Genomic DNA, 14940 nt, shown 5'->3' on the forward strand with positions numbered 1-14940 from the left:
AGGCTAAAAGTATACAACTTATTTGCAAGAAACAGACTTGATAAACGAGGAGGAGGTGTCGCATTGTATGTTAGAAAAGCGCATATCTGCACAGAGATTGAAGCAGAGACTGGAAGTTCTGTGGAAACTGTTTGGGTAAGAATACAAGGAGAGAACAACGGAAAGGACACCATTGGAGGCATTTACTACAGGCCACCTGGGCAAGCTGAAGATATGGATGAACTCTTTATGTATCAAATGACCAAGTTCTCCAAAAAATATGACGTAGTGGTCATGGGAGATTTCAACTATCCAGACATTTGTTGGGAATCTCTCTCAAGTAAAGCTAACAGGTCAAGCAAATTCTTATTCTCTCTTGCTGACAACTTTATCTTCTAAAAGGTAGGGGAGAAAACAAGGGGATCAGCTACTTTGGATCTAATCCTTATAAACAGGGAGGAAATGGTTGAGGAGGTAAAAGTGTCTGGGACCCTCGGAGGCAGCGATCATGCTATTATAGAATTTTGGATAACTAGAGGAGGAAGACATGTGAAGACTCAAACTTCAAGGTTAGATTTCAGAAAGGCAGATTTTAAGCGACTCAAAGAGAATAGGAGGGATCCAATGGCTGGATGTCCTTAAGGACAAAAATGTCCAGGAAGGATGGGAAATTTTTAAAAATGAGATTCTCAAAGTGCAATCATTAACAATCCCGAAAAGTAGGAAGAATGGGAAGCATTTAAGGAAACCAGGATGGATGAACACAGAACTTAAACACATGCTAAAAAGAAAGAAATGTTTATCAAATGGAAAGAGGGAGGCATATCTAAAGAAGATTATAATGCAGTCTGCAGATCCTGCAGGGCACGTATCAGGTTAGCTAAAGTTGACAATGAATTAAGGCTTGCAAGAGATGTCAAAAGCAATAAAAAAGGATTTTGGCGGTATGTCAAAAGTAAAAGAAAAGTCAAAGATGCTATAGGATTTTTACAGGATGAAAATGGTGAAATGGTAGGAAAGGATGTTGAGAAGGCCGAACTTTTTAATTCCTATTCTGCATCTGTTATCTCTCAGAAAGAAAATGTAACATCAACTGATCTTCACTGTCCTATTAAAGGAATAGAAGAATCCAAGTTATCTGTAAACAGAGAGATTGTGAGGGAATATTTAGCTAACATAAATGAGTTCAAGTCTCCAGGTCCAGATGAATTACACCCCAGAGTACTGAAGGAGATCGTAGAAGAAATTTTAGAACCACTCTCTATAATCTTTGAAAATTCTTGGAGAACAGGATAAGTCCCAGAAGACTGGAGAAGAGCAAATGTTGTTCCTATCTTCAAAAAGGGGAAGAAGGTGGACCCAGGGAACTATAGGCGGGTGAGTCTGACTTCTATACCAGCAAAGATCTTTAAACAAATTATTAAACAACATGTATGTAAGTACCTGGATAAGAATGAAGTGATTAACCAGAGTCAGCATATATACAGCATTTCCCTGATCCACCCAGTCAGTGATTCTGTCATAGAATGAAATTAAGTTATTCTGACATGACTTGTTAGTTACAAACCCATGCTGACTCTGGTTAATCACTTCATTCTTATCCAGGTACTTACATATATGTTGTTTAATAATTTGTTCAAAAGATCTTTCCTGGTACAGAAGTCAGTCCACCTTATTCCCCTTTTTGAAGATAGGAACAACATTAGCTCTTCTCCAGTCTTCTGGGACTTCTCCTGTTCTCCAAGAATTTTCAAAGATTATGGAGAGTGGTTCTAAAATTTCTTCTATGATCTCCTTCAGTACTCTGGGGTGTAATTCATCTGGACCTGGAGACTTGAACTCATTTATGTTAGCTAAATATTCCCTCACAATCTTACTGTTTACAGATAACCTGGATTCTTCTATTCCTTTAATAGGACAGTGAAGATCAGTTGATGTTACATTTTCTTTCCGAGAGAAAACAGATGCAAAATAGGAATTAAAAAGTTTGGCCTTCTCAACATCCTTTCTTACCATTTCACCATTTTCATCCTGTAAAAATCCTATAGCATCTTTGACTTTTCTTTTACTTTTGACATCTCTTGCAAGCCTTAATTCATTGTCAGCTTTTGCTAACCTGATATGTGCCCGGCAGGTTCTGCAGACTGCATTATAATCTTCTTTAGATATGCCTCCCTCTTTCCATTTGATAAACATTTCTTTCTTTTTAGCATGTGTTTAAGTTCTATGTTCATCCATCCTGGTTTCCTTAATTACTTCCCATTCTTCCTACATTTCGGGATTGTTAACGATTGTGCTTTGAGAATCTCATTTTTAAAAATTTCCCATCCTTCCTGGACATTTTTGTCCTTAAGGACATCCAGCCATTGGATCCCTCCTAATCTCTGAGTCGCTTAAAATCTGCCTTTCTGAAATCTAACCTTGAAGTTTGAGTCTTCACATGTCTTCCTCCTCTAGTCATCCAAAATTCTATAATAGCATGATCGCTGCCTCCTAGGGTCCCAGACACTTTTACCTCCTCAACCATTTCCTCCCTGTTTATAAGGATTAGATCCAAAGTAGCAGATCCCCTTGTTTTCTCCCCTACCTTTTGGAAGATAAAGTTGTCAGCAAGAGAGGATAAGGCTGTGTGCCCACGATGCGTTTTTTAAGCGTTTCCGCAGCGGCAAAAACACGGCAGAAACGCTTAAAAAACGCATGGTAGAAGGCATGCCATATTCCCGAATGATAATCCGCATGTGCTGTGCACATGCTGCGGAAATTTCCGCTGCAGAAAAAAACGCAGCACTACCAATTATTTTGCGGAAGTGCAGCGTTTTTGCCGCCATTGACTTGCATTAGAACGTGTGCATTCCGCTTCACTAGATAAGGACATGCGGAATGCACGCGTTCCAATGTGCGGATGGTACCCAGGTCTAGAGGAGAGGAGACTCTCCTCCGGACCCGGGTACCATAGAAACTGTGAAAAAAAGAATAAAATAAAAGATAAAGATTATACTTACCTTCTGGTGGCACCCGCTGCACTCGTCCTTTCTTGCCGGCAGCTAGCGATGGACTGAAGGACCTGCGCTGACGTCACAGTCATGTGACGGGTGACGCGACGCTGACGTCGGCAAGTCCTTCAGTGTACCGCTGCCGGCAAGAGAGAACGGAGGGAAGCAAGACATCGGGGGGCATCAGAGGGTAAGTATATATTTATTTTTTACCATTCTTTCACGGTCACACTATATAAATTCATGCCGTTTGCCGGTTGCATGGATTTATATAGTGTGACCAAGTTGTCAAGCACTTTCCAAGTGATGTTAAAATCGCTTGGAAAGCGCTTGTCAACCCGCATGCGGAAATGCAAGTGAAGAACACTTCACTTCCACATGTCCCTGTCAGGAAAACGCATGTACAATCCGCATGCGTTTTTTTCTGCCAGGGAGATGCAGAAACGCTCAGGAAAAAATCCTGAGCATTTCTGCATCGTGGGCAGATAGCCTAAGTATTTTCTTGACCTGTTAGTTTTACTTGAGAGGGATTCCCATCAAATGTCTGGATAGTTGAAATCTCCCATGATCACTAAGTCATATTTTTTGGAGAACTTGGTCATTTGATACATAAAGAGTTCATCCATATCTTCAGCTTGCCCAGGTGGCCTGTAGTAAATTCCTACAATGGTGTCCTTTCCGTTATTCTCTCCTTGTATTCTTACCCAAACAGTTTCCACAGAACTCCCAGTCTCTGAAGCTTCAATCTCTGTGCAGATATACGCTTTTCTAACATACAATGCGACACCTCCTCCTCGTTTATCAAGTCTGTTTCATGCAAATAAGTTATATCCTTTTAGCCTTGTATTCTAATCATGTGTATCGTCCCACCAAGTTTCAGTGATTCCAATGACAGGCGTTGTAGGGAGGTCATACAGGTACATGGAGGCCACACACAATACTGAGCCTCATTTTGACTTGTTTTAAGGACATTACATCAAAGTTGGATCAGCCTGTAGCGTGTTTTTCCACTTTAATTTTGGGGGTGGCTCCAAATCCAGGACTCCATTGGTTAATAAAATTGATTTCCATTGATGATTTTTGTGTGATTTTGTTGTCAGCACATTCAACTTTGTACAGAACAAAGTATTCAATGAGAATATTTCATTCACTCAGATCTAGGATGTGTTATTTGAGTGTTCCCTTTATTTTTTTTGAGCAGTGCATTTATTTTCCTGCGTTAGTAGTTCCAATTCTCCTTGTTTGTTGCCCATGCTTTGTGCATTTGTATAAAAACATGTTAGTTTGTGATTGGTTTCTCTTCCTCCCATACTTTTATTATTTAGATTTTTTGTCTTTGTTCTTCCTTTCCACTTCCAATAGCAAAGATGTCAATAGTATTTGTCAGCTGTATAGCTTTTTCTGGCCTTAGCAGTCGGCTAGTTTCTTCTTTGGTGCCCTTGGAGGACAGTTGGCGTTATCTCTCTGGTGTCTGTTCAAGCTAAGTGTATCCTCTTTGTTTACCTTGTTGTCTTTAGTTTATAGTGGGGCCTGACTAGTGTTCACCCCATCCCCTCCCTATCTAGGGCCCATTAGGATTAGCTTCCTGCTCGGCGATAGGTGTGGAACCTATATAAGGACGATAGGGCAGACAGGGTGATATTAGATCTGCCTAGGGGGTCTCCACTCCCCCTTTGCCTAGTTGTTGTGCTCCCTTCCCGTCGTTGTGCACTTGTGCCTTCCCTCACCTTGCGTGACAAGTATCTGAAAATATCAAGATGTCATCGAGATACTGTAAATAAATCGATTCAAAAAATCTCAGAAAACATCATTGTTAAAGTGCTGAAATGTGGCAAGGGCGTTGCTAAGGCCGAAAGGCATAACCCTGTATTCAAAATATCCATATCTAGTTCTAAAGGCGGTTTTCCACTCATCTCCCCGGCGAATTCGTATGAGATTTTAAGCCTCTCTTAGATCGAGTTTGGTGAAAATCTTGGCAGAACGTAGTCTCTCCAGCAACTCAGGAATTAAGGGGTGTGAGGAGATGCCCACTTACTGAAGACTGATACTTTTCCAGCAACGGACCACCATTTTTGTCAATATTATTATTGTGTTTTATTAGTGATTTACTTGTTATGTTTTATATAGTTCTGCTTACTTGTCAGTATGTAAGATTCACTTGTAAAATGTCCAGCATTCCACTAATCTCATCTTTATCTCAGGAGTCCACTGTTTCAACAGCCAATAATCTCGTTCGGTGAGTGTAGATTGAGACACAGTGGAGCCGTCACCACAGGGGGTCTTACAGGCAGTCTCAGATGAAGGCTTCTAGAATATTCTTCATTGTTTTAGCGACCAGTAAATGCTTAAGGGGAAGGGTGTCAGCACTTCTGAGCTGGGAGGGGGCTGACCCCAGGGAAGAAGAGGAAAGACATGTTTTAGTCTAAAGCCCCGTCACACTAAGCGAGATCGCTGCTGAGTCACAAGTTTTGTGACGCAACAGCGACCTCAGCAGCAATCTCGCTACGTTTGACACGCAGCAGTGACCAGGCCCCTGCTGTGAGATCGCTGGTCGTGTCGAAATGGCCTGTACCATTTTTTGATCGTTGTGGTCCCACTGGGTAGCATGCATCGGTGTGTTTGACACCTTACCAACGACCTTGTTGGCGACTCAGAACTGAGAAGTTGTCCCTCATCGAGGTCTGAATCGTAAGAGTAGCTGCTATGTGACAGGGTCCCAACGACCGCCAATCGTTATACAGGTCGCTACGGGTCGCCGTATCGTTGCTGCGTCGTTGGGAAGATCTGACTGCTTGACATCTCACCAGCGACCACATAGCGACACAGCAACGATCCCTGCCAGGTCGTATCATTGTCGGGATCGCTGTAGCATCGCTAAGTTTGACGGTACCTTAAGAGTTGTGCGGAAAGATTGAAGGAAGAGGATGGAGACCGTGGACTTGGAAGGATGGATGGATAAACATGTTACCATTATGGATTATGTCGTTTGGATTTAAACTTTCTTAAAAGGACTGCTGCTACTGGATACCTGTGCTTGCATCGTTTTATCTGCCGTCTAGAGGATCATGGACTGTGGCTACAGACTATATTGGCTGGAGATACGAAATCTGTGGGCCAACCAAAAGTTGGGAGATAGTGAGTATGTCCGGATACAAAGCCAGTGGAACTACTGAACCCAGATTGGGAACTTGAGGACTGAGAGAACTGTATTTTGGCCATTTACCTGGAATTGCTTTATCACCATGGCTGTGATCAATAAAATATTGTTGCATTGTTAACCTGCCTAGGTGATTACTTACAACCCACAACCTCAGATCTTTACAAGAGGAGTGGGCAGCGATTTTTAATTGTAATCTTATTTAATTCTCTGTAATCAATACATGGTCGCTCGGTTGAGTCCTTTTTTTTCTACAAAAAATAAGGGTGCTCCAGCTGGCGAAGAAGAGGGCTGAATAAAGCCTCTCTAAGTTTTCATCTACGTACTCTTTTAGTACCTTCAATTCTGGTTCAGAAAGTTTGTAAATTCACACAAAGGAAACAATTCAATGGGACAGTCGTAAGAACGATGAGGAGGCAGTTGATCGGCTTTCTCCTTACTGCAGACCTCACTGAACTACTGGTACTGAGGTGGTAGTTTATCATAATTCTGACGCGAAATCTCAGATACTTGAATTTGTTTGAGAACAGGCAAATTAGCATGGCAATTGTTCTTACAGTACTCAAAGGGAAAGGTAATGATACTCGATGCCCAATTGATAGAAGGGTTATGGGTTGAGAACCAGGGAATTCCTAGAATAACTGAAAGTTTCAGAGAGGAAACAAGATGAAAACTAACAGCTTCATTATGATTTGGTTCAATACAGATTTCAAACTCAATTGTCTCATGAGTAACAGGTCCAGAAGATAAAAGGTGATCCATCCACAGTTTCCATATTGATTGGCATGGATTTAGTCCTAATTGCAATGTTATTATCAAATGTGAATTGTAAGTCCATGAAATTCCCTCCTGCTCCAGAAGCTAACATGGCAGAACATTGCCTTTTTTTGCTCCCCATTATGACCTGTATGAGAACGACAAAATGAGAAGATGATAGCTCTTTGTCTTTATCCTGCATTAAAGATGACATGGTCTGCCTAGCCGGATCTAGCCATTCAGAAAGGTCTAAATTGCTTGCAGTTTTGGCATTGGTGAAGTCTATAGTCCTTTTATTAGGACAGTTAATGGAAAAATGTCCAGAGCCCCCACAATAGCGGCCTACATTTTCTGTACGTCGCCTCTCCTTCACTACTGCAGAGAGGTTTTCAGATGACATCAATTTGCATAAGTTCAGGCACACTTTCCATTTCCTGTTGGTTTTTCAATGCTGATTGGGTAAGAGAGTAATTAGCGTTATTTCCAAATACTCACAGTCTTTCCTTCCTTCATTCAGTGAGTCTCTGATCAATTTGGATGCTCAACTGAATAAAATCCTCTAAATTATCATGGGTCTTGACCTTTGCAAGTTCGTCCTTTATTAGCTCTGATAATCCTCTTCGAAATTGACTCCTCTGGGAAGCTAAATTCCATGTGGTGTCTGCCACCCAGCGGCGGAATTCTGAGGTATATTCAACTACAGAGCGCCATCCTTGATGTAGATTATGCAACTTGATTTCAGCAGTAGCACAGTGATTCAGGTCATCAAACACTCGTTCCATAGCTGAGATGACAGAACCCAAGTAATTTAGGAGGTCACAATTCTTTACCTCATAAGGTGAGGCCCATGCAAGAGCGTCATCAGTCAGGAGATTAATGATGAAAAGAACCTTTTTCCTGTCACTGCTAAATGGAGAAGGCTGCATTTGGAAATAGATGCGCCATTGATTAAGGAATCCACGGTAATGGTGACGATTCCTGCTGAACTTTGTGGGCAGTGGCATGTGTGCGTTTGATTCCGGGCTTGAGTTGCGCAAATCCAGAAGTTGCCTCTGCAACTCAATAATTTCTTTTTGCTTACCCAACACCTGTGTTTGTAACTTAGAAAATTTTTCTTGGAATGTAGTACCAAAATTCGGAAGTACAGAAATGGTGGCTGGACTTTGGACTCAGTACGGTCTCTGTTCGGTGGTGTAACGTTATTTTAGGTGTCTTTTTAGAGCAAAAATGTGGTCGACAACAGTTCTGTGCACGACTAGAAAGATGTATACCTCCAGAACAGACGCCACATAGAGTCCAGAGTGTCTCCATCTGCCTCATTAGAGTCAGTGGTTCCATCAGGGGCCTAGTTGGGGGTTTTGTCTGAATCGCATTTTGTGGGATTTACACGGAAATCTTGAAGAGCTCAGCATAGAACACAAGAATGTGATCCATGCCTTATACTGGAAGTGATCAAAAAATGTTATGTACCCCAAAATTTTATCAATAAAACCCTAATTTATCCAGCACAAAACCTGCCCCTACTCAGGTTCAACATCTGTCACTATAGGGGGTTCCCACCTTACTGGTAGTCTTTATTCTATGGAAAAGGGAACACTGCTCTCAACCCATCAAATAAAACCCAGTGAAATCTGTGCTCCCAAATTCAAATGCACCCTCCTTCTGAGCCCCACTGTGCCTAAACCGCAGTAAGGCTAAGTGCCCACGATGCAGAAATGCTGCATATTTTTTCCGCATCTCCCTGGCAGGAAAAACACATGTGGATTTTACATGCGTTTTTCCTGCCAGGTAGAAGAGTTTGTCAAGCGTTTTTGCATGCATTTCTGCATGCGGGTTATCAAGCGCTTTTCCAAGCGATTTTAGCATCACTTGGAAAAGTGCTTGACAACTTGGTCACACTATATAAATTCATGCAACCGGCATGGATTTATATAGTGTGGCCAAGTTAATAGTTAAAAGAAAGAATAAAAATGGTAAAAAAATAAAGATTATACTTACCTTCCGATGGTCCCTGGTCTTTTCTCCGCTCCGTCTGGTCTGTTGCATGGGTCGCGGTGATGACGTCATTGAGTCATGTGACAGGTCACACGACCACCGATGTCAGCGGTTGCGTGACCTGTCACATGACTAAATGACGTCATGGCAGGTCCTTTCACACCACCGCGACCCATACAACAGACCGGACGGAGCGGAGAAAACACCAGGGACCATCGGAAGGTAAGAATCTTTATTTTAAATTCTTTTTTTAACAGGTTCTATGGTACCCAAGTCTGGAGGAGAGTCTCCTCTTCTCCAGACCCGGGTACCATCCGCACATAGAATCGCATAATATCCGCATGTGCAAATGTGTTCACACGGATATTATGCGTTTCAATGCAAGTCAATGGCGGCAATTACGCTGCGTGTCCGCACAATTAATGGACATGCTGCGTATTTTTCCACAATGATAATCCGCAGCAGAAATTTCTGCAGCATGTGCTCAGCACATGCGGATTATCACTGGGGACCATGAGGGCACGTATTACCAAGCATTTTTTAAGCGTTTTCGCTGTGGAAATTCCGCGGGAAAAACACTTGAAAAACGCATAGTGGGCACACAGCCTAAGTGACCACATGTTTGGCATTGTTGCGGGGAGAGCCCAATTAACAATTTATCAGTGCGTGTCTCCAGAAGCATAGACAGGGCACCATGTATGGGGGCTCTACACTGTATGGGGGCACAATGTATGGGCACTAAACTAGCATATTTGCAATTCTCAAGAATAAAGCCTGGCGTGGATGTTACAAAAGAGTCACTGCAGCTGTAGATGAATTCATTGCAAGGTGCAATTTCTACAATGGGGTCACTTTTGTTTTTTTTCGTCTGTTCTGGCACCTTAGGGGCTCTGCAAATGTCGCCTGAAAAGTATTCTAGCAAAATCAGTGCTCCAAAAGCCAAATAAAGCTCTTTCCTTCGCAGCCCTGACGTGTAGCCAAACAGTAGTTTGACGACATATGGGTTATCATCGCGTTCAAGAGAAATTGCGCAATAAATTGTGGGGTCCAGTTTCACCTATTTACCCTTGTGTATCTGACAAATTTGCAGCAAATACAAAAATTACATTTTTACCACTAAATGTTATAAAATTCTGTGAGCCACCTGTGGGTTCAAAATACTCATTACACCCTTCATGAAGTTTCCAATACGGGGTCACTTCTGCGGTTTTGGCACCTCAGGGGATCTGTTCAAACGGAATCTGAATTCTAAAAGACAAGTAGCGCTCCTTCCCATTCAATCCCTGCCGTGCGCTCAAAAAGTAGTGTACAAGCACACATGGGGTACTGCCACGTTCGGAAAAATTGCTTAAATTATGGGGTCCACTTTCTCCTATTACCCCTTGAATAAATTATAAATTTGGTGCTAAAACAGATGAATTCCTTAACGGTCTAACTTTTTTTGCAGGGGGAATTCTGCTGTTCCGGCATGTCAGAGGGTCTGCAAATACACCATGGTATTCACAATCTATGCCAGACAAATTTACGCTCTAAAAATAAAATCAAATAGCGCTTTTTCTTTTCCAAGCCCTGCCATGTACCCAAACATCAGTTTTTGACCACATATGCAGTATCATCCCATATCCTTTGTGAAAATTACAAATTTGGAGACAAAAAAAAACATTTTAGCAGAAAAAAAATAATTTTCATTTTCACATCTACATTTTACAAAGTTCTGTGAAGTACATACGGGTTTAACATGCTCAACACAGCCCTAGATGGATTCCTTCATGGGTCTAGTTTCCAAAATGGAGTCATTTGTGGGGGTTTCTACTGTTTTGGTACCTCAGGGGCTCTGCAAATAAGACATGGTGTCAGCAATCTATTCCAGCCAAATTTACATTTCAAATATCACTTCTTCCCTTCCGAGCCCTGCCATGTGTGCAAACAGAACTTTCTGACTACATGTGGGGTATCGCCGTGCTCAGAAGAAAGTGAGTAGCAAGCTGTAGGGTCCACTTTTTCAGGTTTCCTCTTGCAAAGGTGAAAAATTTGGGGATAAAGCAACATTTTCATGAAAAAAAAAACGAATAATTTTGAATGACGACCTAATGTTATCAAATTCTGTGTAGTACCTGTGAATTCAAAATGCTCACTAAACCTATGGGTAAAATCCTTAAGGGGAGCAGTTTCCAAAATGGGGTCACTTGTTTCTACCTTTTAGGCACCTTAGCGGCCCTGCAAATGTGACATGGTGCCCGCAATCTATTTCAGCCAAATTTGTGTTAAAAAAAATTAAAAATGGTGCTTCCCTTCCGATCCCTGCCGTTTGTCCAAATAAAGGTTTCTGATCACATGTGGGGTAGCAGAAGAAACTAACACATTTTGGGGTCCATTTCCTTGTGGTATTCCTTGTAAAATTGAAAAAATTGAGGCTAATGCAACATTTTAGAGGAAAAATTAAAAAAAAAATTTATTCCACTTTGCATTAATTCCTGTGTAGTATCTGAAAGGTTAAAACATTTCCTGACAACAGTTTTGAAGTATTTGAGGAGTGCTGATTTTAAGATGGTATCACTTTTTGGGAGTTTCCAATTTATAGGCCCCTCAAAGTCCATTTAAATCTGAATAGGTCCCTAAAGAAACAGGTTTAATACATTTCTTGAAAAAATGAGAAATTGCTGCCAAATTCTTCTAACATAATAAAATTACATTTGAAAAATGCAGATGTAAAGTAGACATACGGGAAATGTTATTCATTAATTATTTTGTACAGCATGACTAACATGCTCAGCTACTTTGCATGCAAGAAATAAGAACGTGCCTTCTGATGAGTCAAGACCATCCTAACCTGCTGTTACCCAAGTAGCCTCTGCTTCACTGCTATGTACATAGCTGTGTGGTGCATTAGACAGATTCTAATTAGTGATGTGGCTTCTCTGTGGATGACATCTCCCTTCTGATGCAGGTTATAGTCTCAGCCAATATAACCATGATTTCTTTATTATTTATTATTAACAGCCTTCAGCTCGATCCTGAGCCACGGCGACTTGATGGATAAATGCTCTGTAGGAAGATTGATCTTCTGCAAGCCTAGATAGGTCCAGCAGGATCTTCTCCGCCGTCATCTTGATAGCTTGATACAATTGGGTTGCTGATTTTCCTCTTCGTCTTGTTCCTGCTATTCTTCTGATCATGATGTCCTTCTCCAGTGATTGCGGTCTTCGTATGATGTGTCCAAAGTAGGCAAGTTGTACCTTTGTGATCCTTACTTCGAGTGACATGTCAGGCTTAAGATGTTCCAAAATTGATTTATTTGTACTTCTTGCCATCCATGGTATTGATAGCATCCTTCTTCAGCACTACATTTCAAAGGCGTTGATTCCTTATTGGGTGAAAAGTAGACTAAAAAGTTAGATAATACTAAATATTGCTTATCTGTGGCCTAGCGTTTTTTCTTACTCGGTAAGCAATGCTTGCAGTTATATGGCTACATGCCAACTTTCATCTCTAGTAGTCCAACTAGAATACTTTTAACGGCATCATCCAAAACATGATTGGATAACTGAAAATATAATAGAAGACTTAAAAAAAATGTAGGAGATGTATTTGATGACGGAAGCAATCCACAAGAAAAGAGGATCAAACACAAAAAAGTCTAACAGATGTAACAGGAGCACAACATATAAAATAGCCTTTACACTTTAGTTTTTATTTTTTTTAATTTAAAACAGTTCTATATATTCAGTACAAAATATGCAATTTCAACACTTACTACCATACTGTCACCCTGACTTGTAAGCCCCATTACCGTTTTACAGTTTAGATGTAATTATGTACTTAGGATAACCTCTTTGTGTTCACCTTGGGCTAACTGCCAGTCTACAGGGAGTGTCAAACTTTCCCCGCGTACAAGACAAAGTGTTTGCCGCCAAGAAATGTGGAGCGCAAAGTGGCGGGAGTTTACTATGAGTAATGAGGGTGGGGAAGGCACATGGAAGGAGGAAATTAGAAAGCATTGCAAGTATGGAAAATCTACTGGAAAAAAAGAGCCACAGCCCTGTAGGTAATGCAGACAGGTAGTAAACAGTCAGGTACAGGTTTAACAGGCAGTGCGGCATGGAAGAACAATGACATGACCGAACCAGTTAATGCATGGAAAGGTGAGAATACAGAGAATCTAAGCTTACAAATACTCTCTGCTTATCTCTGGACAATTTAAAGATGTGACCTTGTAACAACCTTTGACATATATTCATATTGACACAATTTAACAAAATCAATAGTTCAGTGTGCCATTTCTGTGGCCAAATATGTTGCCCTAAAATAAGTCACTCCATGATTACCTATAAAATAAATCTCAAGACCAGTCTTGTAATCTTTATTTCATTAAAATCTCGACACAAAATGTTTATATGTACAAAACATAAATAAAAAGCTGCCGTATAATTAAAAAAATATGTTCCATTACAGTGCTGTACTGCATTCTAGGAGCATAATCCCACCAATGCATAAGGCCATGATTGAATGTCTATAGATTATCTCATGAAAATGGCACCTGTGGATAGGTAAGACACTATATATTAGTCAAAAAGTGAACAGTCCATTGTTAAAGTTGGTATTTTCAAAAAAAGGCTCATTCATGCACTTGGCAAACGAGCGCCCGTCTGTCGGTCCTATGGAAGGGGCTACTGTAGCACAAAATGCGGAAAAGAGCAATGCTGGAGATGATAGAAATGCATCAAAATGCAGAGAGAAAGAACCTGAGAAAGGGAGGAAGACAGACGAAATGGTAAATAGGTTAACTGTTTCTACAGCCTCCCACCAAGTAAAAGATGACAATTATTTTCTATACTAAAAAAACAGAACAGTAGTAACTTTTTTAACATATATAAACTTATTTTATTTTTTTATAGGCACAACATAGAGAGAGAATCCTGCAACACTATGGTGCTGTCAGGAGTTTAAAAGAAAAAAATCAGATTACGGATAAGAGTAACGCCTACCTTGCACGTTAAATGTCTGTCAGCCAAAGGGTGCTTCAGCTGATCGTTCTGCCGGCAGCCATCTCTCCCATACACAGGAGTGCTTGTTTGGCTGAGCTCTGCTGTGTTCTCTGTGAAAAAGCTGCAAACAGACAAGCATGGCGGTGGCTTACCTCCGGGAGAACAAAACTATCAGCAGTCCAAAATCAGACATGCCCGATCAACATCAATCCCGACAATCATTTGGGCAGCGCCTCCATATACATTAGAGCAGGGATCCCGAACCTGCAGCTCAGGAACCACATTTGTCTCACGGGACCATGATCTGTGGCTCGTGGCTGTCTGCCAGCTTTGTGCATTAGCATCAGGCTAGGAAACAGCTATGAAGAGCAGGTCTCCAGATGGTGACTTTTGTGAGTAGCCACACACAGATGAACAGATCTGGATGCTCATGTACTGTTCTTGGGGTTGGAAAGATAAATCAAGTAAATTCTAAACTGGACATAGAATAACACTGCCAGATAGAGGGGCTGCTTGAAGCTGGATCCAAATCGTATAGTGGGAGTGCTTGATGAAAAAATGCCTAATGACAGTAAGGTGGGAACCACTAGATGCTGCATTGGTGTGATTTCTGTGGGGAAGGTTTTGTTGTCATTATACCGATAATGGTGACTCTAGGTATAACTACTGTGCGAGAGGTACGAGCTGAATGTCACTATTTGCGGGTGCTCTTCATGTGGCTCGCCACCCTCTCTCAGACATAATGGTGGCTCTCAAAGCAAGAAAGGTTGGGGATCACTGCATTAGAGTGTCAGCCGAACCAGTCAATATTGGCTGCTGCGGCCGATAGTCTAATGTGCTTGGGGGGCTTAAAACCACCCGTTAACCCACAAAAGCATCCATGGCATAAATTCCTGCGACACTTTCAAAAGCCAGGTCAGACATACAATATATTCTGCAGGGCTTTGAAAAAGTATTTGGGGAGCTACAGGTGGCTGCCTTGAATATTTGATGTACAGCTGAAGAAGTAAAGACAACGGGGCATAAAGATCCCGACTCACATAAGCTACATTAACGGCCTGCCAAATCAATCTAT

General features: G+C 41.4%; 1 protein-coding gene across 1 annotated transcript in view; it reads right to left on the bottom strand.

Annotated features, from left to right (window-relative positions):
* Positions 1-13243: 13243 nt before the first annotated feature.
* Positions 13244-14940, bottom strand: part of TRIT1 (tRNA isopentenyltransferase 1) — a 30616-nt gene continuing 28919 nt past the window's right edge. Inside the window, exons 12-13 of the mRNA XM_073665612.1 lie at positions 13866-13986; positions 13244-13622 (exon numbers count right to left, since the gene is read on the bottom strand). Coding sequence (XP_073521713.1) covers positions 13885-13986 — 102 coding nt within the window. The 3' untranslated portion in view covers positions 13244-13622; positions 13866-13884. The remainder of the gene's footprint in view (positions 13623-13865; positions 13987-14940) is intronic.

Source organism: Phyllobates terribilis, unplaced genomic scaffold (assembly GCF_046119375.1).
Source record: "Phyllobates terribilis strain yellow unplaced genomic scaffold, ASM4611937v1 Scaffold_2__4_contigs__length_985480577, whole genome shotgun sequence".
NCBI lineage: Eukaryota > Metazoa > Chordata > Amphibia > Anura > Dendrobatidae > Phyllobates > Phyllobates terribilis.